Below are 26,998 nucleotides of genomic sequence, written 5' to 3' on the forward strand. Positions count from 1 at the left end.
GGGTGACTGGGGGGCCGTCAGCTTAGTACGTTGAACAGAGAGGCTTGTTGTGCGAAGCTGCGCATTTCTGCGATGGCAGAAGCGACCCCGCGGAAGCGCAAGCGAGGTCCGAAGTACAGTAAAACCTCGTTAATTCGAAGGCCTCGGGACCGAGAAAAATATCCCAATTAAGCGGGATTCCCAATTATCCGAAACAACGCGAAACCAAAGAAATCAGCCAGAAAACGTGATGTACGGAAGTCACACCTTTATTGTGGCAAGTCAGCCTACTTGGAGAAAAATTCCTCCATGCGTGACTGACGCGTTCGGTAGTTCCCAGCACTGAAAGTCATATTTTCCAGCCTGTCAATGAGGCGCAGCATCTGAGCCTCGCCGCCATTGCACTCGACGAAGCTGCGCACAACACTCAAGGCATCGATGACATCCGCCAAAGGGGGTGCTCGGGAGGGCTCGTCATCGCTGTCAACATTAGAGGCCGAATCGGTCGATCTCGCAGCTATCTCGCTGTCGATGTCGGCGTAACACGTCTGCACTGTGCACTCGACATTTGCGTACTCGGAGAATCCGATTGGAGTGCACTCCTCGTCCGCGTGCAAAGCCTCATATCGAGCGCAGAGAGTCTCCCCTTCTTCATCAAACGGGCAAGTGACAGCGGTGACAGCAAACTCAGCGGAGGTTGCCTCTTCTTTCACAAAACCGGTGTGCTCAAAACACCGTCGAATAACGGTGGCCTCCACCTGCCTCCATGCGTGAACAATGAGGCAAATACCACCGAGGAGGTCAATGTTATACTCCTTTCCGTTGTCATAGCAAAGGAGCATTCGCTTCAACAGACTGTAGCGATATATTTTCCTGGTATGGTGTATGACGCCCTGGTCCATCGGCTGCGATAGCGACGTCGTGTTCGGGGGTAGAAAGACCAGCCTGATTGCCTGCAGGTTCTGAATGTCGCCGTGAGCTGGGCAATTATCGACGACGCACAAAACGCTGCGCCCTGCGGCCGCAAACTTGCGGTCAAGGTGCCGCACGTATTCTTCAAAGAGTGCAGCCGTCATCCAAGCTTTCTTGTTGTTTTTATAGATCAGGTCATCCTCGGATGGCAGTCGTGCATTTTTGAAACAACGAGGCTTTTCTGTCTTCCCAATAACAAGCAGTGGCAGCTTGTGCTCACCGCACATGCTTGCACCAAACAAAACAGTGATTCTATCTTTGTTCTGTTTCCGCCCCTTAATGTCCGCCTCCTTCAAAGCGAACGTCTTCGTAGGCAACATTTTGTAGAACAGAGCAGCTTCATCAAGGTTGTAAACATCTGCTGCTTCGTACTTGGCGAGTAGTGGAGCCAAGGTGTGCTGCTTCCAGCCGTCGACAACAGACTGATCCGCGCTCGCCACAAACAGTCACGAATGTCAGGTTGTTGCGCTCCATCCATTGCTGCATTTAAACTCAGAATGTCCAAGTTGCAGCCCAGCCAGCTGGTTGGCCTTCTCACGCAATATGGTCCCATTCACAGGAAGGTGTGCTGCGTTGGCTTTCTGCAGCCAGTCGATCAGAGCTGCTTCAACGTCGGCGTACGTAGGCGGGCGTACTCGTGTACGCTTTGACGAGTGCGTCTTGCTGTAAGCATCGAGAATTTTCTCCTTATTCTTGATGATGTTGCACAGCGTTGACAGAGGCACGTGGTGCTTTTCGGCGAGAGCCGTTCTTGACGCCGTCGACTTGCTGGCCTCTTCAATTAAGCACACCTTTTCGTGCAGGGACAAGCTCTTGTACTTCGGCATCTTCCTTCCAAGCACACCTCAATCAACTAATTCACAGGGAAGACACTCAAGCGGAGACAGGAGACAAATGGAGCAGTCGCACCGAATCGCACAATGCTCGCCAGCCGACATCCGAATGGCACAAAGACTCCACAAAACATTCACTTCGCTAGAGTGGCTAACATCGCTGTTGAGATGATGATGATCATGATCGCAACCGCACGCATCGCCGCCTGGCAACTGCTAAAACATGGCGTCTACGACGTATTTCCGGTAAAAAAAAAAAACATGGCCTTCGAGATCCGTACATCAAAAAAAAAAAAAAAATGCATGTTTTAGTTACAGCCTCCGAGATTCGCAACACCCTTTGCATATCTTGGAAGTCGCGGCCAAGTGTGCCAATTAACCGGGAAGTCGCAGACTGGCCGCACCAATTATCCGGTTAAATTTACATGTAAAAATTTGGGACCGCGCAAATAATACAAATTATCCGGGATTCCCAATTAACCGAGTACAAATTACCGAGGTTTTACTGTATTGCGGTTTAGTGGCCAGCCACAACAGTGCAGACAACACCAAGGCACACGATTCACGTGTTAAACTCTATCGGTTCCCAGGCGTGTCGCGCGAGAAATAAAGGCGGCAAGCGTGGATAGCTGACAGCGCTGTCTCGCCTTCTATTTTGGCTGTCTGAGTTCATCGCTTTCGTTCGTTCCGACTACCTGAATCGGTAAGTAACGCGGCGCATGCACGCAGCGACTACAGTAATGATTACTCGCTGTCTTCTCGTATTGTTAAAGTCCAGTTACGGTTGTAGGTGAAGCAACCTTGTGTTTTGATTCCCCGTGCTCGTGAGACCTACCCGTGGTTGTTGAACTTCACATTCGTGCTATACCGTTAGCGTTGCGCGGTTCGTTGAATTCAACTGAACTCTCCACGTTGTCAGAAGTTCGGCGCCTGCATTTCACGCGTCGGGAAGGCTGCTTTATCACGCCGGAACGGACGTCTGTGCATTTGCAGCAAGCTTTGACATCGTTCTGCAGGTTTGCTTTGTTTTTGTCACTTTATTAGGGTCATATATATTTAAGCCGCTAAATATAACTGGCACTTAATACATGCTTTGCAATTGCAACCTTGAAGTAACCACCTTCTGACTTTGTGCGATTTTCTAGCCCCGTTCACGCAGCAGGTTTTATATGCCTGTCAAGTCGATATCGTAAAAAGAGACTGCAAGCATGACGCGAGAGCCGAAAAAACGAGGCGAGCAGTTCATCTTGCTTCACAGTGGTTGAAGCTCAGCTAGCTGCCTCGTGTCTTAATCGGCGGTTGCATGGCTGTATAATCTTTTTTTCGCACACCGCAAACGTTTGTTCACGAAAGTACACGGCTGCTACTGTGAGCATGCCATATCAAAACAACAATCATATGATTCGTAGTCTACGCCACAGAACATCGATAGCGTGTACGGCTTCATTTCGGAGTGCATGTGGACCATTATTCATCTTTAACATGACAGAATGAGACTTACCTCGAGGTATACGTCCTACACGGTGTAATCGCGACTTGGGAAATGCATTTCGCTTTGAGTCGGGCGTCGTTGTCGTCGATCGTCTGCTCTTCACCGTTAACGTGATTGACGAGCCTTTCTCATTTTATCAAGTTCGCTTTGCGGAAGTGCCAGTCAAGCTTGAAAATCCTTTTGAAGCCGCACTGCAAGCGGTACATTGTGAGGCGCTGCAAGTGCACAGCAAGAGCTCTGCACGTGCACAGAAGCGAGCAGCAACGCGGTGGAGAGAAGGGAAAACGCGCGCTGCTAACACCCCAGTTTCTCTTTTTCTGCCAGAGATGGCGCTGCCTGTCAAGAGCAGCAGCGCCGCTAAGCATTGCTTGGGAAGCCTATACAGGAGTTTGAGGATCGACCGTGACCGACGGGAGCACTTCAGTGGAGCGACTCGAGGTGCCTCTGCAGTACACGTTCGAGTGCGACAGCCGGGACAGACGGCCACCAGTCACAAATCCAAACGGTGAGCGCAAACGCTACAATTGTTTGAAATTTGGACACATCTGATGGGATTGCCCAGAGGAAAGGTACAGTGCAGAAAAATGTCTGAAATGTGGAAGGACACACAAAGGCACAGCCAAGAAAGTAGCCTCAGAAGTGAGAGCAACGCAGTCTCGGTAGAAAAGATTGATGCTGGTGCGCTCCCGAAGCAGGTTAAGTGGCATGGCATCAAAAATTTGGTCGGCACGATTGACACTGGCAGTTCTGGATGCCTACTGCGCAAATAAGCAGCAGTGCAGTGCAGAATGGAAACGTTGAAAGACGCTACCGCTCTGTATGGCTTCGGAAGTCACGGCATTCCAACCGTTCGTGCGATTGCCAAGTGTAGGGCAAATTTAATTATCGGTGGTGTCGTCCGCAAGAACATTCTCATACTTGTGCCAGACGAGGCCCAGCTGATCGACTCGATTGTTGGCCGCACATTAGCTGAGCTGCCATTCTCTCACCTGGAGCCCCTCGTTTCATGTCTGAAATTGCATTTGAATACTGCTGAAGAGACCACACTGTAGGCCAACGTTGTAAACTGAGTAGGACTGTCGTCGCAGTCTAACATCACCGGGTCAGTGCTGTTCGACAATCGTGGGCGTGGAATCCTCACTGACATGGAGGGCGGAAAGGCTACTGTGCCGGTATTCAAGGGCAGACATGACGATATTCAAGGGCGGACATGACACGGTACGGCCGCGTGGAGCCGATCTTCTCCTGGCTAGTTGCGTGCAGCGCGTCGCCTACTCTGCTCACGCCGCCACTGCCGGGCCGCTTCTGTGTCGCAAGCGCGCATTTGTCGTGGGAATGCTGTTCGTACCCACTTCGCTCCAGATCGTGCACAGATGCAGCGAGTAGCTTGTTCGGTTAAAGACCCGTAAACAGGCTGCGACTTTTTTTTACACCCCCCAAACAAGCTCGGTAATTCGTACAGTAGACCGTGGCGATCACATTTTCCGAATATTACAGCGCTGGGCGCCGCGCAGACCCTTAAATTCGAAAAACAATTCCCGCGCTTCTTTCCTACGCCTGACCAATCCTCCTCGTACGCGCAGTGGCGCAAACTCAGCGATCGGCGAGTTGACGTAGCACTGAGCTCGTCGATTGGTCTAAACCAGGTCTCAACAAACAGTTGTCAAGTTAATGTCAGTTCCTGTTCCCACCCACCGCTACGAAACTGCGCCTTGTTTTTTGGCCCTGCGGTGATGCGGTTTCGGCCACACAGTTGTCGCGCGTATATTCCGTGCACTGCATAGCACCTGCACGCACTTCGCCTTCGACATGAGGCGAAGCGTTGTTCAGTCGCCGGCTGCAAATCGAGCGGGGAGAGGGGAATCTGTAGCTCGGACGGGTCGCGCTTGCTCGCGCGGCAAGCGGGGTTCTCCAGGCTCTTCTCTCGCGCCCCTTCGACGTCTTGGAAAGCAAGCACGCATTCCTGCTGCATTGTGAACTGTCACAAAGGTTTAAAAATAGTGAAGAGCCGAAAACTGCCCGTCAAGTTACGGAGCATGTGCGACAATATAAACAATAAACAACCAGGAGCCGCAACAAGCGGAAGTGCATTGCGACTGATCATGGCCAGTCTGGAGGCGCGAGCGAGCACGCACCTCCAGACCGGCCGTGGACTGATCGAGCTCGCCCATGACGTCAATTGTTGACGTCGTGTCCCGATGCCGAAGTGGGCGGAGTCACGACGACGGGCTACGCCTTTCCCTCCATGTGGCGGAGAAGGGTGGTGGGGCTGCGCGAAAATTTGAAACCAGCTGAAACGGATGTTCTAACCCCTGTAACTTCCTTATTATAGCACGTACTCGCAAAATTCTTGCGGCAGCATGTTCACATAGCAGAAGTGTGCATATTTCTCTTCATTAGAATTTTTGGACATCGGGGTTGTTCACTGGCCCTTTAACGCAGCGATGACGAGCTTCATGCAAGCGATGCGCACACCGCGACGCTCTAGCGCGTTGGGTGGTCGCGTAATAAAAGCGTGCAGTATAGTTACAACCGCGCTACGCTTGCTGTATCGTACACGTGCGTTTAGTGTAATAGCGTCAATGCAGCGAGGTTTTGTCGGCGCCCACGACCCGCAATGTTAACTCCGCAACAGCGATCTGCTTTCATTTCTACAAAGCGGTACGCGCCTGATGACGGCTTAGTAGTGTTTGCTGTCGGGCTAGTTGGTACATGGCTGAAGTTCTTCGTCCCTGTCCGAGCATTTGCGCCATCAATTGAACTTCAGCCTTGAAGATGGCCCTGCACAACGAGGCGGCAGCGATCGGTGGCCCAGCGCGTTCAGGTTGTCGCCTAATAAAAGCGTGCAGTAGGCTTAAAAAGTAGCGCTGCGCCGCCCGCGTGCCTGAGCAGATAGCTGAAGATACTTACTGTGATAAGGTTGTTGGCGATAAGTCATGCCGGCGGGTTCGTCGGTGGCCGCCACGTCGCCTTCGTTCTTTCCCGATGCTTACCCGCAAAGGCGTCGCCGCAATCGCGCGGAAGTCGGAATCGGTGATCGACCGATCTCCGGACTTCTAAAAAATACGGAAGACCTTTGGCGGCACATTGTGGCGTCGGGAAGTTGAGCGGCGCAGTAAAATTTTATGGCACAAAAAGTTATCGCGGTACGCAGGGTACGCACTAACCGGTAGGCATAGGGCGAACCACTACGGCTTAAGCGGTCAGCCAATGCACTAGGCTCTATGGGAATCGGTCGGAGATTCGTCGCAATTACGCTTTAACTGTTAGTACGTTTAAAGCGGGTACGTATTAACGAGGTTTGACTGTATTGCGCTGTTTTCTACTATGAGGTTCGCACACTCCAAGCAAAGTTGCAAATACAAATACGATGAGTATAAAGAATGCACTACACCCCTATTACCACAAATTCTTGCTTAAGAAGAACTTGTGCTTGATATGTTAACAATAATAGTAATATAACAATAGTAATAATAATAACAATGTGCCAGAAACACTATTTTGACTAGGAGCAAACAAGAGAAAATATAAGATATGCAAGCCTAAATATCTGCAAAAAAGTGTAGTACTAATCAGGGAAAAGAAAATGTAGAGTCACTGTTGCCTACGTTATAAAATGCAATTATTAGTAAGCAGCTTCTAGACACTAACGAAATTTCATTGAAGGATACAAATCTGCACTATATACAAGGGAGGCCGCCATTGTCATAAGTCTTCACTTAAGGACATGCATAATTATTTACTTAAGGACATATATAGGCCGCGAATGAGAAGACACACACAAAGGGAGGAACACGATGACAGGACGAGCGGTCCTCTCATCGCACGTCCTATAAATGTGTTCCTCCCTCACTCATATATATATATGAGTGAGTGAGGGAGGCCAGCCCTCCCACTCGCGAACAAGTTGGTACGGCACTGCGGAAGAGTTTCAGCGTCCGAAATTTCAGACGTTCTAATACATTGACGTCTATGGGGCTGGTGACGAATCCGCAAAAGCGTCCAGATTTTCGAGCATGTCCAGAAAATCGGGAGTCTGAAAAATCGGCAGTTGACTGTATACCCAGCAAAGGTAGGCGACTGCTTTTCAGCACGATTTTTCGACATCAATTTTTCAAAGTAACGAACGATTGTCCCTCGTGTATCGAGGTGTACAAAGGCTGAGTGAAGCTGTCAAACCTTCTGTTTGTCCTCCTCGGAGCGTGCATCGCTGCGGACATTGGCCCAGGGCAGGTCACTGGGCCACCAGAGGGGTCGGGTCGATTCCTTGCCCCAGCCTGGCTTGCCCCGCCCTGTCGAGTACTTCAGCATCAGGGGGATGAAAGCCCGCAGCTGTGCCTGCACACAAGCGTTCACTACTGTCTTCATCGCATTCCTCGCAATGGAACACAAAAGGTGTTTCATGCATCTGCCGAAGGCACCTGTGGTTCACACACATCTCACTACGCACGGAGAGCACATATAACATGAGTGATAGCAAAAGAATACAGTCGCCGACCAACTTTTTGGACCCTCAAGGGGCGAGATAGCGTCCGAAAAAACGAATTCACGCAAAAAAATGTTACAGCACAGTCACTGGCTCCGCAGTGTTGGCACAGTCTCTGGTTTCCCAAAATGGCGGCCTTCTTTTCCACCATCAATCGGCTCTAATTTCCTTGCTTCGAGGTTTTTGTCAAGGGAAGTGGTGTTGGAGCTATCGGTAACAACTAGCGATGAAACCTCTATTGGTTGTTGAAGCGGCGATGCAAACAGCACAACCGACCACATGTAACACCGTAGGCGACTGGCGAGATCAGCTTACGATACGCGTGCAACACGGATTCGAGGCTGCAGAAAAAGAAAATGGCAGCGACGGTGTTAGTGTTGTTGGCGGTTTTCGGTTGCTTTTGACTCGCAATCGCAAAAAAATTCTGGAAAATCGAACGAGAAGGGCTTGAAACATCCGAAATTTTGGTTGGTGTTATGCATTGACTCTATGGAGCATGTGACAGTGCCGTGACAGAGTCCGCATATTCAGACAGGTCCGAAAAATCGGTCGGCGACTGTATATTTCACTTACAAAAGCAAGAAATGACACACCTTCACCAGCAGCACCTTCAACCAGCTGAGGTGTCAGCTGTTCGGATGTCGATGAGCAGACGCTTGATGACATGGCGACAATAGTGGACTATAAAGTTGGCAACCACTCCCTGGTCCATTGGCTGCAGCGTGGTGGTTGTGTTGGGAGGCAGGAAAAGGACCTCAACAGTGCTTAGATGTGCGTTGAAATGGTGTGCGCTGCAAATGTTGAGCAACAGCAGCACTTGGAGCTTCTTCGCGTCTCCTTGTCAAAGTCAGTCAGCCACTTACAGAAGATGTCTCCCATCATCCCTGCCTTGCTGTTGTGTGTATACGCTACTGGCACTGACAGCTACTTGGCGAAGTCCCACGGTTTCTTATGCATGCCGATGGCCAATAGAGGCCACGTGCCTGAGCCGTCCATGTTTGCACACACCAACACCGTGACGTGATTCTTGCTCTTTTTTCCTCCCACGCGTTTATCCGTCTTCACTGTGAGAGCTTTTGCTGGCAATAACAGAAAAAACAACTCCGTTTTGTTAGTGTTGTACAGCAGAACCTTGTTGATATTGCCACGCCCGCTTCTTGTTTTATTTTGATGTATTCGGGTTTGACCCGCGAGGACGGTTAGCAACGCTTGACGCAGCCCATACCGCAGCGTTTCAGAAGCTTCGCGATTGTAGTACACTATAACCTCATTATAACAAAGTCATATCTAACACCAAAATAACTTTGTTATATCCGAGCATTCGTTATAAACATGCATTCACAACACTGTATCTATGACAGGACAATTTTTCATTTACTTCGTTATAACCAATAATTCGTTATATCCGTGTTCATTATATTCAGGTTTGAGTGTACATCACTTTGTTAAGATTGCGCGCAGGACGTGCATAGCCTAGATTATTCCAGAGCTTGCACAGCCACCAGTGATAAGGCTGGAAAGTTCGATGTGTGATGTATAAAAGACAGCGCATCCCAGCCATGATCAGTTTTTCGATGGCCGACGCTGTGTTCACCACTATCAGTGTACAGTGTGTATTGCTGTAGTCCGACTTTCAGTTTCCCAGCCACAAGTTCGGCCAAATAAAGAGTTTCATCTTGGACACGCCGACTGCTGCCTTTGACAACGTCACGCCCCTGTGACAATACTATGTTCCGCTTAGTACAATTTCCCTGCTCCCACGCTCACAATCGTGAAAGCTAAAAATAACCCAACAGAGCTACGTGTCAATACTTTGCGGTTAATACGTTCCCGGAAAATACGATTATTCGGCAGCCACGTTCAGCACCGCGGCAAACTGCAGTTGTACGATACGTGCTGCAGTCAAAAACTCTCTGATTCAGGTGTGCAGAAAGGCCGCTCTGGTGTACCTGTGAAGCTCCGGCAAGCGGCGATGGCAGCTTCTCCCCCGTGCCTAATTTCCCCCTCCGCATCTTCTCTGAATTGCTCGATCGCCCCTTCAGCCAATGCCTCAGCTCACTGTCAACCATACACAGACCCAAAGGTAGGCAGTCACGCTGGCCGACCTGAATGAGAGTCCGTGATGGTTTGGTAAGAGACCCACGGAAGCGCACATGGCGCACACGCTGCCGCCGCTGCACAACGCGCCACGCCACGTAACCCAATGTGCCGCCATTGTGCCCAGTGCGTATGGCCGATCAGACATCATTTCCTCCACACTTTTCTCCCAGAGCACGTTCATTATTGGATTGCTCCATCCACCGTGCGGCATACTTCCAGACGGCATTCATTTTTCTCTGGCTAGAGACAGTTCTGCCTATCCTTGTGCTGCCAGGACCTGCCAGGACCATGGCAGTTCTTTCCTTCCTTCGTGGCCAGGACAAATTTGTCCTGGAAAAGTTCTGGAAGGTCTCTGGTTATCAGACGCCAAAAAGAGACGATGCATGCTCGCTGCCATTTTTGTAAGGACTCGATGGATTGCAGTGCGGGCGCTTGGGGACTTCACCTTCGGTTGCCATTGCGCTTGGTGTTATCTTCTAAAGCCCGTTCCGTCGCGCAAAATTACGAGTGGCGGCAAAGATTCTGAAGTTAAGACAGCATGCTAACTGATCAGCGCGTGTGTGAGACATCCTACATGATAACCATGGGCAGCTGTCGCTTTCAGAGACACTAACACTCTAGCGGCGAGATTTTGCATTGTGTTGTACTGCGATTGTTACATGCACTGCGCAGAAATAAACTTGTTAAGCCATTAGTGGCACGGCAGTTTTGTTCATGAATGGGGCGCATCGCGCGTGATCTTGCGAACGAGGGTGATCGTATCCCATTTGCATATGCTCGAGAATATTGCTTCAGCTCTTCAGCAAGCCTACCCACATACAGTCTAACCTCATTACAACCGGCCTTCACAGTGAAGAGGATTTGGTCTGCTGTAAAGGGAGTATGTAAAATCCAAGTACTGTTACAACAGACTTTTATGTAAACACTGAATGGGTCTGTTACAACCGGAGAGAATTACAAGTCACAAAATGGTCTTATTCTTAACGGGAGACCAAAAAAAAAAAAAAAAAAAGCGATTTTCCAAAAATCACAGTTTCTGTAGCCCTTTTTCTATCTGATTCCAAAATATCTTCGCTTGAAACTACGCAGAAGTGCTATAAAAATTCTTTTGCGTCTGCTGACTTGGCGAAAATTGTGGAACTAGCAAAAAACAAAAGACAAAAAAAAAACTGCGTTTTTCAATATTACAGCTCGGCAACAGTGCAACCGGGCGCCACCATTTTGGGCTCGTCGTAAAGAGCATTTCTCCGCGTTCAAGTTCTCTGTTTCAGCTAGCTGCTCCATTCAGTAACAAGCGCACAAAAAGCACATGTTTGAGTTCAATTCGAGGCCCCTCCGAGTGGCTGCTTCTGCCGTGATGCTCGCTTCGGGAGCGTCGTCTGCTGCTTGTGCGTCGCGATGTCATGGCTGTCGAAAATTGTGCTACTTAGTGATGCGTTCGCACTCGTTCTGTGTTCACGGGTCGACGATAATTTAGAATATATTTACAGTTTAGTTTCGCAGCTGCAAGTGGAAGCTCAATCATCGGATTACGATAGCGCGCCGCACTCGTCGCGAACATCGCAGACGTGCGACTGTAATAGCGTTGACTCGTTGGACCCGCTGTCAGAGGTTCTGCTTATCAGCACTTCGGAGCCTATGACGAAGACCATCGTGCGACAACTCTTTGTACTCGCCATCGAGCATGACATACTTTGAAACATCGGGCACCGCAGCCACGCACATCGCAATCAAGCTTTCTACTCGATGTCGTGGCTAGGCCTAACTCCACTCACGGTGCCGATGTACGAGACGAATCCGAATTTTGCGGTCAAGAACATCACACTAGCGGACATGCGAAAGCGAAGAAGCCGCAATGTCTTTTGTTGCAAGCAACGAATCACATTGTCCGCAGTTTCTTCAGAACTGCAGATGGGCATTTTGTGCATTGGCAGCGGACCCCCCCAGGCCAACCTCGCCGCACAGCGACCGCTCGGAGAAGCGGTGGCAGCGGTTAGCAATTTCACGCGTCAGCGTCTGTCACGGATCTCCGGACAACAGCTGGCCAGAAAGAACGGACGAGGCGAGAGCGTTACACACAACTATTTTAATTACACACAAAAAAGAAAAACACACGTTGTTATCCCAAACCACTGCAAACATTAAAAAGGAACACACAAAAATGAAACTAACGCTAAACACAGTTATCAGTTCAGTAACGGAAATATACAGCTAAAAGTACGAAGCGTTCATCGCTTACACCATTCGTGGCGTTCTGTCCCAGAGGTGAGGCGTTGCGGAGGCACAGGCGTTGAAGTCGGCGTCCCAGTCGATGCCCCAGGCTTTAACCGTGGCCGAATGCGGGCGGGCATTGTAGATGAGGGTGGGCAGCACCGGGTTCAGTGACCTGGGTGTCGCAGGTCTCTGAGATGGCCAGCGTCTCCCGGGAGGAGAGACTGGCTCGGTCGAAGCCTACGGAGCGGTGCCGTAGGTCAGTGCGCTTGGGCCAACAGCCGATGGCGCGTCCTGGGCGTTGCTGGTGGTCCCAGGTCCAGGTCCGTGGACGTGTCCTCGAACAGGCGGTGGCTACGGTACGATGCCATAGCACGAGGAAGAGCCGGAGCGCCCGGAACACACGCCGGCAACGCTCGTCCCCGGCTTTCCAAGCTCAGGCGCTGCCGTTCCAACACTCAGGGCCCCCTATGGCCACGTCATCTTCCTTTTTTATATCGCCCATTTCGTTCTCCTCTTCTTCCATCCTCTTCGTTTGACGTCACTCTACGCTTGATGTCTTACTCTTCTTCTATGACATTTTTCCTGTCACCTCTTACATGTGACAGCGTCTCAAAATGCAACACCAAGCACATTGCACGCCGATTTTTTGTCGCTGCAGCTAGGCATAGCTGATCATCGACAGACCGGAGATCGGTGGCCTTCGTTCTTAAATCGGTACGTCGTTATCAGCGGCGCACTGTTCCTGTCCCGAAAGTATCCTAAGCGATGTTTGAAGTCGGAAGTTCTTGAACCTGGAATCTCCGTGGTAGAAAAGTCTTGCTGGCCTGACATTTTAGTCAATTATATCTGAATGTCCGTTGTACCAGAATCCGTTGTAAACGAAACTCAATCAGTGGAATAAATATGGCGGTCGGCATAACGCCGTAAATTGGTATGTAGTATCCGAATGTCTGTTGTAAACAGATCCGTTGTAACGAGGTTATACTGTATTTCCAATCGAGCAATGCAGAAAGAACCGACACTTACGCGGGGCAAAGCTTCATCTGCTGCAGCAGCGTTTGTTTACGTTTGCGCTGGCTGTCCCAGCGTTCGATTTTGCAATCTTCGGGCATTTTCGGGTGTCTTGGGATTTCAACACTTGTGACCACGACGTTGTTTTCTGTGAGAACCGGAACTAGCTGGCTAACCTCTGGCTGCCAGAAGTTCGAAAATCGAAGAGTACCGCCATGTTTTTAAAGAAATAAATGTTTTTTGCCCTTGCACCTCAAAATAGCAGGCTTGTGCAAATATTCGAGCACTTTGAATATTCGAACAAATAATAGAGTATTCGAATTCGCTTCGATCTGAATTTAAATTATTGGAAATTTCGAAGTATTCGAAATGCACGAATACATGTATATAAACCGCATGTAACCCCCTGTAAAGGTGGTTTCACTGCAGTGGAGGGGTGCTATACCGTGAATACACCTGTAGCAACAGAGAAGATACTGACACCCGTGTTGCCCTGGTTCAACACTTCTTCTTTTTCCTTTTATTGCGTGCTCTCGAGCAGCCCCGCCTTACGCCCGCTTCTTCGCGCGTCTTGTGCGCGGCATGGCGTTTCCCGCCATCTTTTTGCCGCGGCAGATTCAACATCCTCCCGGGGCAGCGGCGTGGTCGCTTGCTCCAATAGAAAGAGCCAATGAGCCGTGTGCCGAACTTGATGGCCGTTTGCGTAGGCGAGTTTGAAATGCCGTTTTTGCCTGGATACGCCTTAACCACTCTGCTGAGTTTTACTGCAGTATCGGCACACTGTCATTCTGGAGAATCAACGTCGCCAACGTGCAGTGGGAACAAAGATGGATGGCACTGATGAGCGGAGCGCAGGCGAAGGAAATATTCTTTCTTCCTGCTTTTCCACAACCGTTGCAGAAGCTCGTGGTCACACTTCACAAGCCTTCGCAGGTCATGAACGGGGGAACTATGCAAATAGCCGGTAGTTCTCGCTGGTAGCTGCAAGAAGTGCTTGCCGGTTAGGAGGTACCAGGGTGTCCGCGCCTGTGCATCCTTGGTGTCCTCGCAGTTGCGTTAGAGGGCGGTCATGTACTGTCACGCCTCTGTGGTCTTCATATGTCAATGACGGGTAACGTGAAAAGTGATGGTCAGAAAGAACAGGAAGTTCCGATTCCCACTTCCACAAGTCCTCGACGTCAGGTGGAAGAGGCTCGTCCCAGTAGATGGCCTGCCTCAATTGCCGTCTGCGCTTTTCCTCCTCTGATGTTGTGGCTTGGCAGTCACGCGTCACATCTACTGGCATGCCGCAGAGAGGAAATATGGTCTGTCTAGGCCTCGAAGTAGCTCCTGGCGATGATGACTGCACTGTTATGGTGGACGGTAGATGAGGCGATGTTGAGGTGTCCGTTGCCTTGCGGTTCGCTGACGCTTTCCCTGAAGTAGTTTCCTCACCTGACATTCGTCTCTGCCGTTTTCCACTTTAATGAACTTTAGAACTGCCTTTACTTGCTCTTCGTTTGATTGCCCCGCAGAGTCTGCGACGTCCGTGTCGGTGTTCGTGCGCTTACGGTACAAGATTGCCCGGTCCTCTGGCAATGAGCGCATCGGCAGTCGATGCGAAACAACCGCGTACTCTGCAGACGGCATGCAAAGGCTGTCCAAACAGCCATTCCTGAACTGTGTTTTCTCGTAGAGGTTGCACAGCTTAGATACTTGTGACGGTGACTGGACCGATTCAATGGCAAGCAAGCTGTCTGTGTGGTCCTCGATGAGGAGGTCTTTTCGGCCATATCGTACGATGAGCACCTTGACGGCGATGTTGTTCGCTTCATTCAGCTGTATCCCTTCGATGGCTCGCTTCGCAGTGCCGGCCAAATAAGTCTTCAAGTACTCGAACTTCTCGATACTGGTGAGATCGGGGTGCGTGTTAATGGTCGCCTCGTAGTGCTCCCAGAACCCCGGCCACTCACTGCTCTCGCCACTGAAGACGGATACTTGAAGGTTCGGCAGGGCGTCTTCTAGGCCTGGTGCTCGTGGCCTACGCTGATCGTTGAGGTTTTGACTGGTCACGTCCGAGTGGGCTGCTCCCATGGAATTGCTGGATCCATCTCTTGTCCACGCATGCCTCGACTGGTTGGCTTCGATGACGGTAGGACCAACCGATGCACGCGCGCCAAGCGCGGACCGAAGCCTGCTGACGGCTTTCACGATCTTCTCGTGGTACTCAATCGCGCCCGTAATTTCCTCGTCAAACTCCTCACTGTCAAGGGCGTAGGCGATCTGTTTGTCCAGTTCGGCAAAAGCTGTGTCTTTGTCACGAAGCCCATCGATGAGTTCCTGCAAGTCGGCGGAAGACTGTAGTGTGCCTTGCAGGAGGATCTCGCTGGCCTCGGACAGCAGTCGGGTAGTGGCACTGCGAAGGGCGCCTCGATGTCTGCGTAACTTGTTCATCCTCGGTACGGCATCGGTGCAGGGGATGTCGGCCTTCTCCCGGGTTTCCGGCACCAATAATGTAGCGACAGAGAAGAGACCGACACTTCTTCTTTTTCCTTTTATTGCGTGCTCTCGAGCAGCCCCGCCTTACGCCCACTTCTTTGCGCGGCATGGCGTTTCCCGCCATCTTTTTGCCGCGGCAGATTCAACAACACCTTTTCAGAAAAAATTCGCACTGCCGCGAAGTCCCACTTCAAGGTTAAACGAACATACAATAAAACCTCTTTAATTCAGTCACTGGGACATTCAAAATATTGGAATTAAGCGGGTTTTCGAATTAACCAAACATGCAAAAAGTGGGATGCAAGGAACTTTGAATTACTGGAAGTAATCAGAGGTGGTTGTTTGCTGTGCCTGCTAGTTCGCGGCTCCAAGGGTTATATTTTCCAGCAATCCCCGGTCCGAATTATGCCTCTAAACCGGGGAAATGGCGGGCCTCACTGCTGCCAGCGCAAGAAAAAAAAGGGGAGGGGGAATTGGCTGGTGGTCAACTGAAATGCACGCCTGTGGAAAAGAAGACGTGCTTCACTGCAACACAGTGGTGACACGCGGGCAGCATGTCACCTGCTCCTCGCAGCGTCAGCGCGTCATGATGCGACCATTCGCCCATTCTTTCTGGTAGGATAAAGAATTTAATAATGACCAGTGAGACGGAATTCGCGATGTGTTCTGGGTGGAAAAGACGATCATTGAAGTTTTTGAACTGAGTTTTTGAAGTGGGCGTTGCAGGCAAGTACTTCGGCAGCAGTGCAAGTGTGCAAATTGCCAGAACAACCGCCAGTCGGAGGTTTGCATACATCGCGAATTCCGTCAGACCGTCCTTAATTAAGTTCTCTATTTTCCCAGAAAGAATGGGTAAATCATGACGTGCTGACGTTGTGAGAAGCATGCGTCATGCTGCCCGCGTGTCACCGCTGTGCTGCAGTGAAGCACGTCTTCTTTTCCGCAGGCATCCATTTCAGCTGACCACAAGACCTCTTTCTTTTTTCTTGCGCTGGTAGCAGCAAGGCTGGGATGCTTAACTTGTCCCCCATTAGTATCGCTACACTGCACTGCCTTGTGGCTCCTAAGGGCCATCGTTTCTGCGGATTTGCGGCTAAATCGTGATCAGGAATTGGCACATGGCACCGGAAGTTTTTGAATTAACTGGACTGTTACTGACTGCCGCTTCAAATTATCCACTCAAATTTACATTGCAAAATATGGGGCCGCAGAAATCCTTCGAATTATGCGGGATTTTGAAATACCCGAGCTCGAATTAATGAGGTTTTACTGTATTACCCTCACATCGATTCACCATTTTTTAAGTTTAAAATCTTGTTATACCGGCTTATATGCCCTAGGTATAGTAAATTTTAAAGGGGTCATGAACAAACAACTTGTAGAGCGCTGCTTCTACATCGCTGTAAGTGGCAGCACAGATCTGCTTCCGCTCACTGCTGCCAACATCATCGTCCAAACCGGCATAAATTTTGTTTGGATTTTTAATGATGGCCGCCAAAGTTGACTGGGCTATGCCACACTTCCGCACAATGTCAGTCTTCTTGCTGTTCTCGCGAACTTCATCCAAAATGGTGCATTTCACTTTGAGAGAGAGCACCTTTTGTTTGGCCGTGGACGTGGTAGACACTGCGGGTATCACTGGACTCGACATAGTTGAAAAGGTCGTCGTTGCACAGGCAGGCCAAGCTGTTACTGCGGGAAAGTCCAAGCGTGCTGCGACCATCCGTTTTTTACCTGTGAACTTTGACAGCACGAGTGCTTCTGCTGTTGTGCTTTGTGAGCGCAGACAGGCAGGCTTTGCTGGTGGCGCCGCACCGTGGAGAAAAAGCAGTTTAGGAGCGCACCTATTTGCTTCGCTTTTTTACCAGGATGGGGTGCCACAAGCAAAACCGGGCTGGGGTGGCCCAAAGCATGGGGCGGCTTTCTTGTCAAACAAACTTAGCACGCAGTGTGACGAGAAACGTGATGATACCGGCAACCTTTTACCCAGCTGTCGGCCTGCCTGGCACTGGAAAAAAAAAAAAGGGGAAGCATTCGCTTGTTCTGGAGACGGCGACTGGGCGACTGTGTGATGCGGTGAAGCAAGCCGAGGAGCCGAGTGGGGTGAAAGGGCGAACGATGCTGGCGGAGGCGACCGGGAGCCAAGAATTGGTGTACTGGTAAATTTAACGTTGCGCAACGTACACAAGGACAAGAAAGGAACACTTAAACAGTTAAACGTTAAATTTACCAGTATGCTTCACCAACTCGCCCACATCAAGCTCCTTTTGCAAGAATTGGTGCTTTTTCGGCCTTGCTGATTCGCGTAAAAGCTTGGGAGAACGTTTGATGGAAGAATTTTTTGTTTAAAAAAAAAAAGGTGCTTCGCTATATCTGGTGAGTTGCGTTTACTTACTTCATTAAAACTGGACCTAAAATACATTGAAAATGCAGAAATTAGAATGGGAAATCAAGGTCACTTCATTATAACTGCTATTTTGCTGTAAGTGGGTTTGTTATAAGTGGGCTACACTTTATCAATCAGTCAACATGATGCAGTACAATATCGGTGAGCACCACACACTCGCAAAGCTTGGTCATACTTTAGAACAACTGTACCATAGTAGCACCAGAAGTGCTCGTGTGCTGCATAGTTGCCGCATGCACGAAGGTGTGCCGCAGCAGTGGCCTCACGAGTACTGCAGCTTTTTTTTTTTCGAAATCGGGTTGAGGCTGTTCACCAGGAGATTTATGGCCGCGATCCCACAGTCACAAAGACAGGTCAGAAATCGGGAGAGTTGGTAGGTATGCATCTACCTGTGCGGCTTTGTTTTTTCATCTAATCATTTGCGAGAGCACCAGCATATTTTCAACGTGAAGTGCGCATTCGTTATCAAAGCAGTGTATTTCCAAATGCCTGGAAATGACTTTGTCCGTGCCTTTTAATCTTTTATTTAGGCGTCTGCCAGTTTGACCTGTATGTACGTTTTACCGCAGGAGAAGGAAACAGAATAACCACCACACTCAACCCAACAGCTGCCCTGTTGCATAGCGCACTGTCACTTTTCCTTTCCTTATCATGCATCCAAACAGTGGGTAAGAGCCTTTTGATTATTTCTTTTGGGTCTCGGGGACTTGTTCACAGTACAAGTGAAATCCACAACAGTGAAATGCTTGCTGTGCCATTGCGAATGAACACCCGTCACGAAATGGGTCCCACGTGGAATAAAACTGCTTCGGAGGAGACACGGCAGTTGATCGTTATTCCCTGAAATTGCAGTCCACGCCAAAAATTATTGCTGCAACGAGATAATAGGCAGTGATTTCAAAAAGAAATTTCAAGTGGAAGTGCTTAGAGCCAAGTTTTCAGTGTGCAGCAAAACCATACAAGAATGATACCTTTGACAGCTTGGCAGTGCAATGGCAAGATCAATGCACTCCACTAGATAGGGCGGCCACACCCGTGAGGCCGTGTTAACAAGAGCGTCCAAGTAAAGCTACCTGGGTCATCTTCTCGACTGGCGTGGGGATGCCGTCGACGACCAGGGGGGGCAGCTCGTGCAGTGTTGGGTCGTCCTGGGCCTGCGGTGGGGCTTGTTGGGCTAGGGCGGCCTCCAGCTCACCCACCAGGACACCCCGGCAAGCACGCACCACCGTCTCCAGAGGGTGGGCTCCAAACACCTGGCAAAAGAGATGCCATCCTTCAAGGACTCGTACCGTCACCCTCATGCAGAACCAGCTCTGTTTTCGGCTCCTTGAGCACAGATGCCAACGGGTTCTAGGGAAGCAACAAATGGTGGCAGCTTCCTGCCATTAGCAGCGACTTGCCGTGCACCCATCGTCCTCACTTACACACTTTTCGTTTCTACCGTCAAAGTTCAGAGCAGTTTGATCGGTGCCCGAAAGAAGAACTGCTCCTCCTGCAGGACGCAAATAACACAGTGATGGAACACGTTTACTTTGAGTGTCATACGCCGCCTTCTGAGGCACAGTCCATTTCAACGTATGAATCTAGCCGTCCATACGCTGCAGGCTTTGACATTGCAAGCAGGAATACCGCGATTTCTGGCTGCGATCAGCTTCTGAATCGGTTGGTGAGACACAGCCTTCGGAGCCTCTTGACACGGTCCAACGCTGTGCTCTTGGCAAGCAGAAACTTGCGTGCCCTCGAAATTCGTGGTGCATCCTCTGCTCAACAGTGCACACGCACAGCATTGAAGCTGAAATGCCATCGAGCTGCAAGGTTCCCATGCCGCAACGCATGCTCAGTGGCCTGGAGCTTGAAACGGGTTATTTACCAGCCCACCGTAGCTTGTGCAGCAGATGTCCACGGCACATTGTTTGGTGCTCTGGCTGCACGCCGCGGTGCTTGCATGGTGCCATAAAGAAAGGAGCTCTCTTCTGCATTTGCCAGATGGCACACGAAAGAGAGATTTTTAAGTTCTGACCAGTGCCGTTCACAGATGCATTGCTTGCAGCAGCAGTTTAGCATGCTTCTTAAAACAGTTTTTTAAACACTTCTCAATCGTTGCGTGAGGTACGACGGTCTGGTTTTACGTTATTACGATTGTCGACAGCACCGGAAATCACACCAAAATAAAAACGACGTAAAAAAATAAAATAAAAAATAAAGAGCTATTTTCTCAATGACAAAAGTCAAGCGGGACGGGCTCATTACACAAGTAGATACGGTGTCCACTGCAGGATCTCTAGGACATCCTGTGCAAGCCACCCTTGGCACACACAACCCTTTCCCGTCTTCCCATTAAAGAAACAGGTGTTTAGTAAACCTGGGCAGGTCACTTCATGAGAAGGACCGTCAATGTGTCTGGTAACAAGCTAATAAAAGTGACAATCTCGGGGTTCATTCTTCCTCCAAACCACTAATAAACCACTACTAAGCTTGGATAAACATGTTGAATATGTAGCAGCAAGAGCTTGCAAAATGCTGGACTTTGTCAATGCTAACTTGAGGTCAGCTTCGCCTAAGATTCAAAAACTGCTTTACTTTACTAATGTATGATTCATTCTTTAAGTATATTGTTCATATTTTAATGTGTCAAATTTTGTTGTACAATCAGCTGTCACGGTCCAAAGTGTATTTTCTCTTGCCTATTCCCTTTGTTTTGTTGTACAGTAAAAGCTCGTTAATTTCGATTTCACGGAACTGGAAAAAATGTCCAAATTATCTAAAGTATCGAGAAAACGATAAACAAATGTCTATTACGTCAATACACTTTTATTTTCTCGATGAATCGTAAATCCTATACGTACAGTACTTTGCATAAGAGCAGTGCAAAAGCCGCAATTTTCGCCACTCTCGACTTTGTTCACAATGTGACCGCGGCTGAAGACCTCCCTGTGCTAACTAATCCGAAACATAATTACCGTCGTAACTGTATGGTTCGCGCTGATGATGATGACAATGCAGACTATGCCGCCTCGTTTCGGTTGTCAGTGAACGCCGTTTTCACTCCGTTGCGTCTCACATTTGCGGTGCTTTGCACTCGGCATGCTCCGACAATCATCCAAATTAAGCGGCTTGCAGCCAAATATGACTGAATTAACGAGAGTCTGATGCCACTGAACCATACACAGGCTTGACAGGACCAGAGAACGCATCCGAATTATCCGATTTTGCGAATTGACGGGTGTGGAGTTAACGAGCTTTTACTGTATATTGCCACGTGCGTTTCTTATTATCACTTTTGCTGTATTTAGTTTTCGCCCACAGACTGTCAGCAACGCTCAGCGCAAACCGCGCCTCATTGATCGAGAAGCTTCGGGGTTATTGTAGATCGTTTTGTTAAGATTTCGCGCAAGACGCGAACACTCGAGCTTATTCTAGAGTTTGCGCGACAACCAGCGAAAACGCTGGAATATTTGACGGCACGTGTATAAATGCCGACGCGCTTCACCGCTTGTCAGTTGCTCGACGGTCGACTCGCCGCTGTCAGTGTATTGCTGTAGTTTGACTTTCAGTTTCTCAGCCACAAGTTCGGCCAAATAAAGAGTTTCATCTTGGACGTGCTGACTGCTGCCTTCGTCAACGTCACGACCACGTGACATCTGGTGAGCGTTGCTGACAGTCTTTGTGGGCGAAAACCGAACACAGCAAAAGTGATAATAAGAAACGCACGTGGCAATATTATTTAACACAATGTTTATTTATCTTCCCATATATGTTACTGTATCGGACATGCGCTGTCTGTGTTATCGTGTCAGCGTGTTGACTGTGTTATCGTCATCGGTGCATTCATCACTGAGACTGCCCCGCCCCCTATATAAAGACGTGTTAATAAACCCTGTGTTTCAGCTTGTTCCCGTCAACATGTAGTTGCCTCTGTCCTTTGTCAGACACCCGACACGTTACATGGTGTCAGAAGTGGGATACCAGCGACAACGATGGATCTTCTCAAGGCTCGGCCACCCTTGCAACTGACCGGCAACCTCTCGGAAAATTGGAGGCGCTTCAGACAGAAGTTCGACCTGTACCTGCAGGCGACCACAACGAAGGAGCATCCTCGAAGCGAAGCTGCGCTGCTGCTAAGCGTAGCCGGTGATGAAGCGCTCGACGTGTTTAACATGTTCAAGTTCGAGGAAGACGAAAGCAAGGACGACTACGCAACGCTCGCTGGGAAATTCGAGTCCTACTGTGCTGAGGTGAGCAATGAAGTTCAAAAACGCTACGTGTTTCGGTCAAGGAAGCAGGCAGAGGGAGAACCTTTCGAGAAATTTGTCCGCGACCTCAAAAGGCAAGCCGCGCAATGCAACTTTGGAGAGCAGCGAGATTCTCTGATCAGGGATCAAATCGTGTTTGGCACGAATGACTTGAAGCTGCAAGAAAAAATGCTTCGGGAGAAGTCTTTAACGTTGCTGAAAGCGGAAGAACTGTGCAAGGTGGCAGAATCATTGGCACAGCGAAAGGAGGTTTGGAACGCCACGGAGAATCGCATCGATGCTGTTTCAAGGCATGCGACAACATCGCGAGGCAAAAGTGATGAGGATTGCAAGCAGTACCGTTGCAAAAAGTGCAATCGACGACACTTGCCAAGAAAGTGTCCAGCCTACGGTAAAAGATGCAATGAATGTCGCAAGCTTCACCACTTCGCGGTTTGTTGTCGAGAAATGTCTGGTGTTGGCCAAGTGAGCAAGGACAGCAGTGATGACGACTTTGACGTTCTAGAAATTGGAAGTGACAGAGGAGGCAGCAAAGATTGGAAGGTGGAAGCTGAAATTGCTGGAAGAAACATCGCCTTCAAGGTGGACACTGGTTCACAGGCCAACCTGCTACCGTTCTCGGTGTACCGCAAGATTCCAGGGGCGGAAACGTTAACGCCCACAGGTGCGGTGCTGCGAGCTTACAACGGGGGCGTGATTACTCACTTTGGAACGGCGCAACTGAAAATCACTCTCGGTAACTCTTCCACCACAGTGAAATTTTTCGTCGTGAAGAATGGCCGCCAAGCCTTACTTGGACTGGAAGCAAGCGAAGCGTTGGGGCTCGTTCAACGGATGGTGGCCAGTGTCAAGGCTTCAGAGTACGAAGCAATTAGGGATTGCAAGCATGTCTTCCAGGGGCTAGGCTGCCTAAAGAAGCCCTACAGCATAGTCTTGCAACCTTCGGCAACGCCAGTCGTCCAACCAGCCCGGTGGGTTCCCCTGTCTCTGTGAGTGCCACTCTGAGACGAGCTTCAAAGAATGCAGCGTGCAGGCATCATCAGGAAACAGGATGGCCCCACAGACTGGGTAAGCCCCTTGGTCTTGGTTAAGAAAAAAGATGGCAGGCTTCGTATTTGCATGGATCCAAGAAAGATAAACGAGCATGTAAAAAGGCAGCATTATCAGCTCCCAAAGCGCGAGGACATGGAAGGAGAATTGGCTGGTGCAGCCTATTTTAGCTGTCTAGACGCAAATTCTGGTTTTCACCAGATTTCGCTGGACGACAAAACGTCCAAAATATGTACCTTTGCAACCCCCTTTGGAAGATATCGTTGGAAGACTGCCCCACCCCCACCACCTATATAAAGACGTGTTAATAAACCCTGCCGTTCTTCTTGTTCCTGTCAACATGTAGTTGCCTCTGTCCTTTGCCAGACACCCGTCACGATACAGTTACTGTAACTGTAGTTTTTTTTCTTGTTCACATTTCCGTATATAGTCATACCCTTCCTTTTTTTTTCTTGAAGTTATTGTACATCTTAAACATTTTACTCCATTACCCCCCTTACGCAATGCCTGCAAGGTGCGTTTGAATAAATAAATATTAGACCACACGGGCATGGTCTGGGGTCGTCAGAGTAAGTTTGTTTGTAATGTGCTTCAACTTGTACAAAGCTCAATTTGTTTGCAAGAATTATAACTTTGCTTCTAGTATTACTACGCTTAAGTATGGACGTACAAAGGTTCGAACTGCCCAGCGATCACTGTCAAGATAGTGCATGCAACCAGCCGGTCAAGATGTACAGTTCCTGCTCAAGCCACGTAGCCCCACTGGGCCTTTTGTGTGACAAAAGATCAGGCTTGAGCAGCTGTTGTAAGTTGCCCTCACAAATTTTCGCTTGCACATAGCACATGCAATGCGTAGGTGATGTTATCACAACATGGACTTATATACGAAACCTCATGGCAATGTCAACGGCAAAAATGTGCCTGGAGTCCCCCTATAGAAGCTATCACACACACACAAAAAAAAAGAAAAACGCGACTGCCTGACTTTGCTCAATTTTGCGTTGTAAGGACTCCTAAGTCACTTTCTCCGCAGTACACTGGGGCTATGCAGAAAAGCATACTGAGATTGGGAAGGGGACTACCAAGTGTTACGGGACACATCACATTTTATCCCTTAATCTGGCTTTTTCATTTACCTGTGCTGCCCTCTGCCATTTTGGTAGGTAAGGGCTGGAACAACTGGTATCACCAGAATGAAAGCCTCCGAGATCAAGGGCCGTTCTTTCACTAGGGCAAGAAGGGTGCACTTGCCAAGGCAGATTACACATTATGATTTTTGTGCAGCACTACACAGGGACAAGAAAAGTGCTTGTCCTTGCACTACTTTTCTTTGTCCCAGTGTTTTTGTGCACGAACATCGTAAAGATGAAAATATTCCAACTAGGTCAACTTGCAGTGATGCCTTAATTGCACACATACGAATGCACATTCGCATTGATGGACCAGTATGATTGCTGATGTTTAAATACTAGTGGCAATCATCCAGAGCTGTCTTATGATGTTGCTGCAGCGCCGAGGAAGAGTTTTTTTTTGTCACATACTAGGCCTAGTAGTAGCTTAATAATCTGGCATAGTACTACTTTTCTATAATCTCTGGTGGTATGAATTTTGGTTGATACAAATACTTCCTGTGACCCTGGTAGAATTTTGTATCGTAGCAGCAGCAGCAGCAGCAGCATTGGCGTCGCAGGATGGAGAGGCTCGCATGACTCACGAGCGCAGCTGCTGCGTTCACGTGCCGCTATGGGCTAGCGTTGGAGAAGAAAAATAAACCCAGTCTTGAGCCATCGCAGTCGTGACGACTCAGGATTCCATGAACTTGCCTTTGGCGTGGTCACTCGTCCCCCCAGCATCATCACATTTTACTGCAAAAATAATCCTGTAGCTTGCGGGGGAACTCCGGTGAGGTGCACCAGCTTGTTCCCACCCCACTTCCTTCTTTGCTGTTTCTTCACCACAGAAGCATTGATTGGCTGAGGGAGAGAGGCGTTCCAGACACGAGAGACAACAGAGGCCTTAGCTACGATCGTTGCTTGCCGACCTTCACGTCCTGTTTTGTCAAGTCACGAGGCATCAAGGGCAAGCGGACCAACTCATTTGGGAAAGAAACATTGTTCTGTGAATACTGTGCATGCGTTCTCTGCCATCACACTGGCGTGCCTTCAAAGTCCATTGAGCAGCAAGGTGGGAAACAGTGTCCTAAACAGGAGCGAGGCCAGCTGGAACACGCTTATTCAGTATTAAAAAAAAAATTGGGACGTTTCGCCTTTAAGAGTTGAATGCGATAATGCGATAGTGCGTAGTGCGCACTTTAACTACTAAGTTCATACTTATTAATGTGTGTTGTTACACACACATACGCACACAGACACGCGCGCGTGACATATCTATAGTAATGGTACAGGTTTTCGATCTAAAGCACTTCCCTGTGCTAGAACGACGGAACCATATAGGCTTTGCTGTAGTCGAGACATGTTTTTCACAATGTCTCACAGATGGCAGCACATTATATAATGTTTCCTGCTTGCTTGATATGTTTTCCGCTAGATGGACATAGTTGTCCATTTTTGGAGCTGTTTGTAAGTTTGTGTGTGTGATTTTAGCGGCGATAGGTACACTATCCAGGCTTTTTCAAAGCATGGCGTTGTGCAAAAAATGTAGTTTGATGGCCTTGCCAATGCGCCTACAAATCGCCAAATGCACTAATTTTCGTCGTGACACCTGCCGAACAAAAAAAAAATCACACCATCTCCCGCTAAAGGGGACCATGAGGCGATGCGAAGCAGCGTTTCGGCATGTCGAGCCCACGTTTCAGAGAGGGGAGGGGGAAGTGGATAAGGAAAAGGGAGAGGAGTGAAGAGGGTGAAAAGGGAAAGGGGAGTGGAGGGGGGAAATGGAGATGAGAAAGGGGAGAAGAGGTGTGCGGAGAGGGTTTTCGCATGCGTAGTAAGGGTGGTCACGCCGCACACCACCACCAGATTGAACTCCGCCATAAGATGCTTCGCATCTAATAAATAAAAATCTCTCAAGGCTGTCCTTAGTTTGCAAGGCACACGGCAAGAAGTCTGAGAGCCGATGGCAGTGCAAAAGATGTGAAGTTTGTCTTCATATGCCTGTGTACTTCAAAGTTTTTCACACACGAAAAACGCACTGAAACAGTTGATGCAGTTAAGCATCGCTTCGCGCGACTGTGCGCTTCTGCCATGCAACATTAAATGCGTTAAGGAGACTCCTTCTACTACAGGGCATTTAGGTAGTGTTTTTTTCCGAAGCAGCTGCAAGTAACATCGTGGCTTTGTGGTAAGACACCTGCTTGCCACGCAAACGCCCGGGTTCGATTCTCAATAGGACCAAAGAATTTTATTGTTCTCTTTATTTGCATCCAAATTCACGCCAAACATTTCTTTCTGTAGCCCAATTTGGCTATTAATATAGCCAAACCTGGCAACACTGTGTCCATTTGGAAAAAGTGTATTCAGTTACTCAAAAAAGCGGTGCGCCGGTATGTCACCTTGCTCATGACCACGTTGACGCAGCGAAACCGCCAGCACATTCCGTGTGAGAAGAAAGTGTACAAAATGTACAGAAACTGGAACTTTTCAAGTCTGCACTTGCATATGAATGTATCCTAAATGTTTGAGAATGATGCACGGAATGCACACAGACCTTCACAGGTGCGTTAGACGGGCGGCCGCCTTAAACCTAATACGATGGCTAACGCAA

At 49.1% G+C, this 26,998-nt stretch overlaps 1 protein-coding gene across 2 annotated transcripts in view; it reads right to left on the reverse strand.

The window, feature by feature from the left end:
* The window catches only part of LOC119372472 (DNA-binding protein P3A2), a 210,871-nt gene that overhangs the window by 48,476 nt on the left and 135,397 nt on the right, over positions 1 to 26,998 (reverse strand). For both annotated transcript variants that reach the window (XM_037642941.2, XM_037642943.2), the window contains exons 5-6: positions 19,046 to 19,225; positions 7,456 to 7,614 (exon numbers count right to left, since the gene is read on the reverse strand). In XM_037642941.2, coding sequence (XP_037498869.1) covers positions 7,456 to 7,614; positions 19,046 to 19,225 — 339 coding nt within the window. The remainder of the gene's footprint in view (positions 1 to 7,455; positions 7,615 to 19,045; positions 19,226 to 26,998) is intronic.

This window comes from Rhipicephalus sanguineus, chromosome 10 (assembly GCF_013339695.2).
Source record: "Rhipicephalus sanguineus isolate Rsan-2018 chromosome 10, BIME_Rsan_1.4, whole genome shotgun sequence".
Lineage (NCBI taxonomy): Eukaryota > Metazoa > Arthropoda > Arachnida > Ixodida > Ixodidae > Rhipicephalus > Rhipicephalus sanguineus.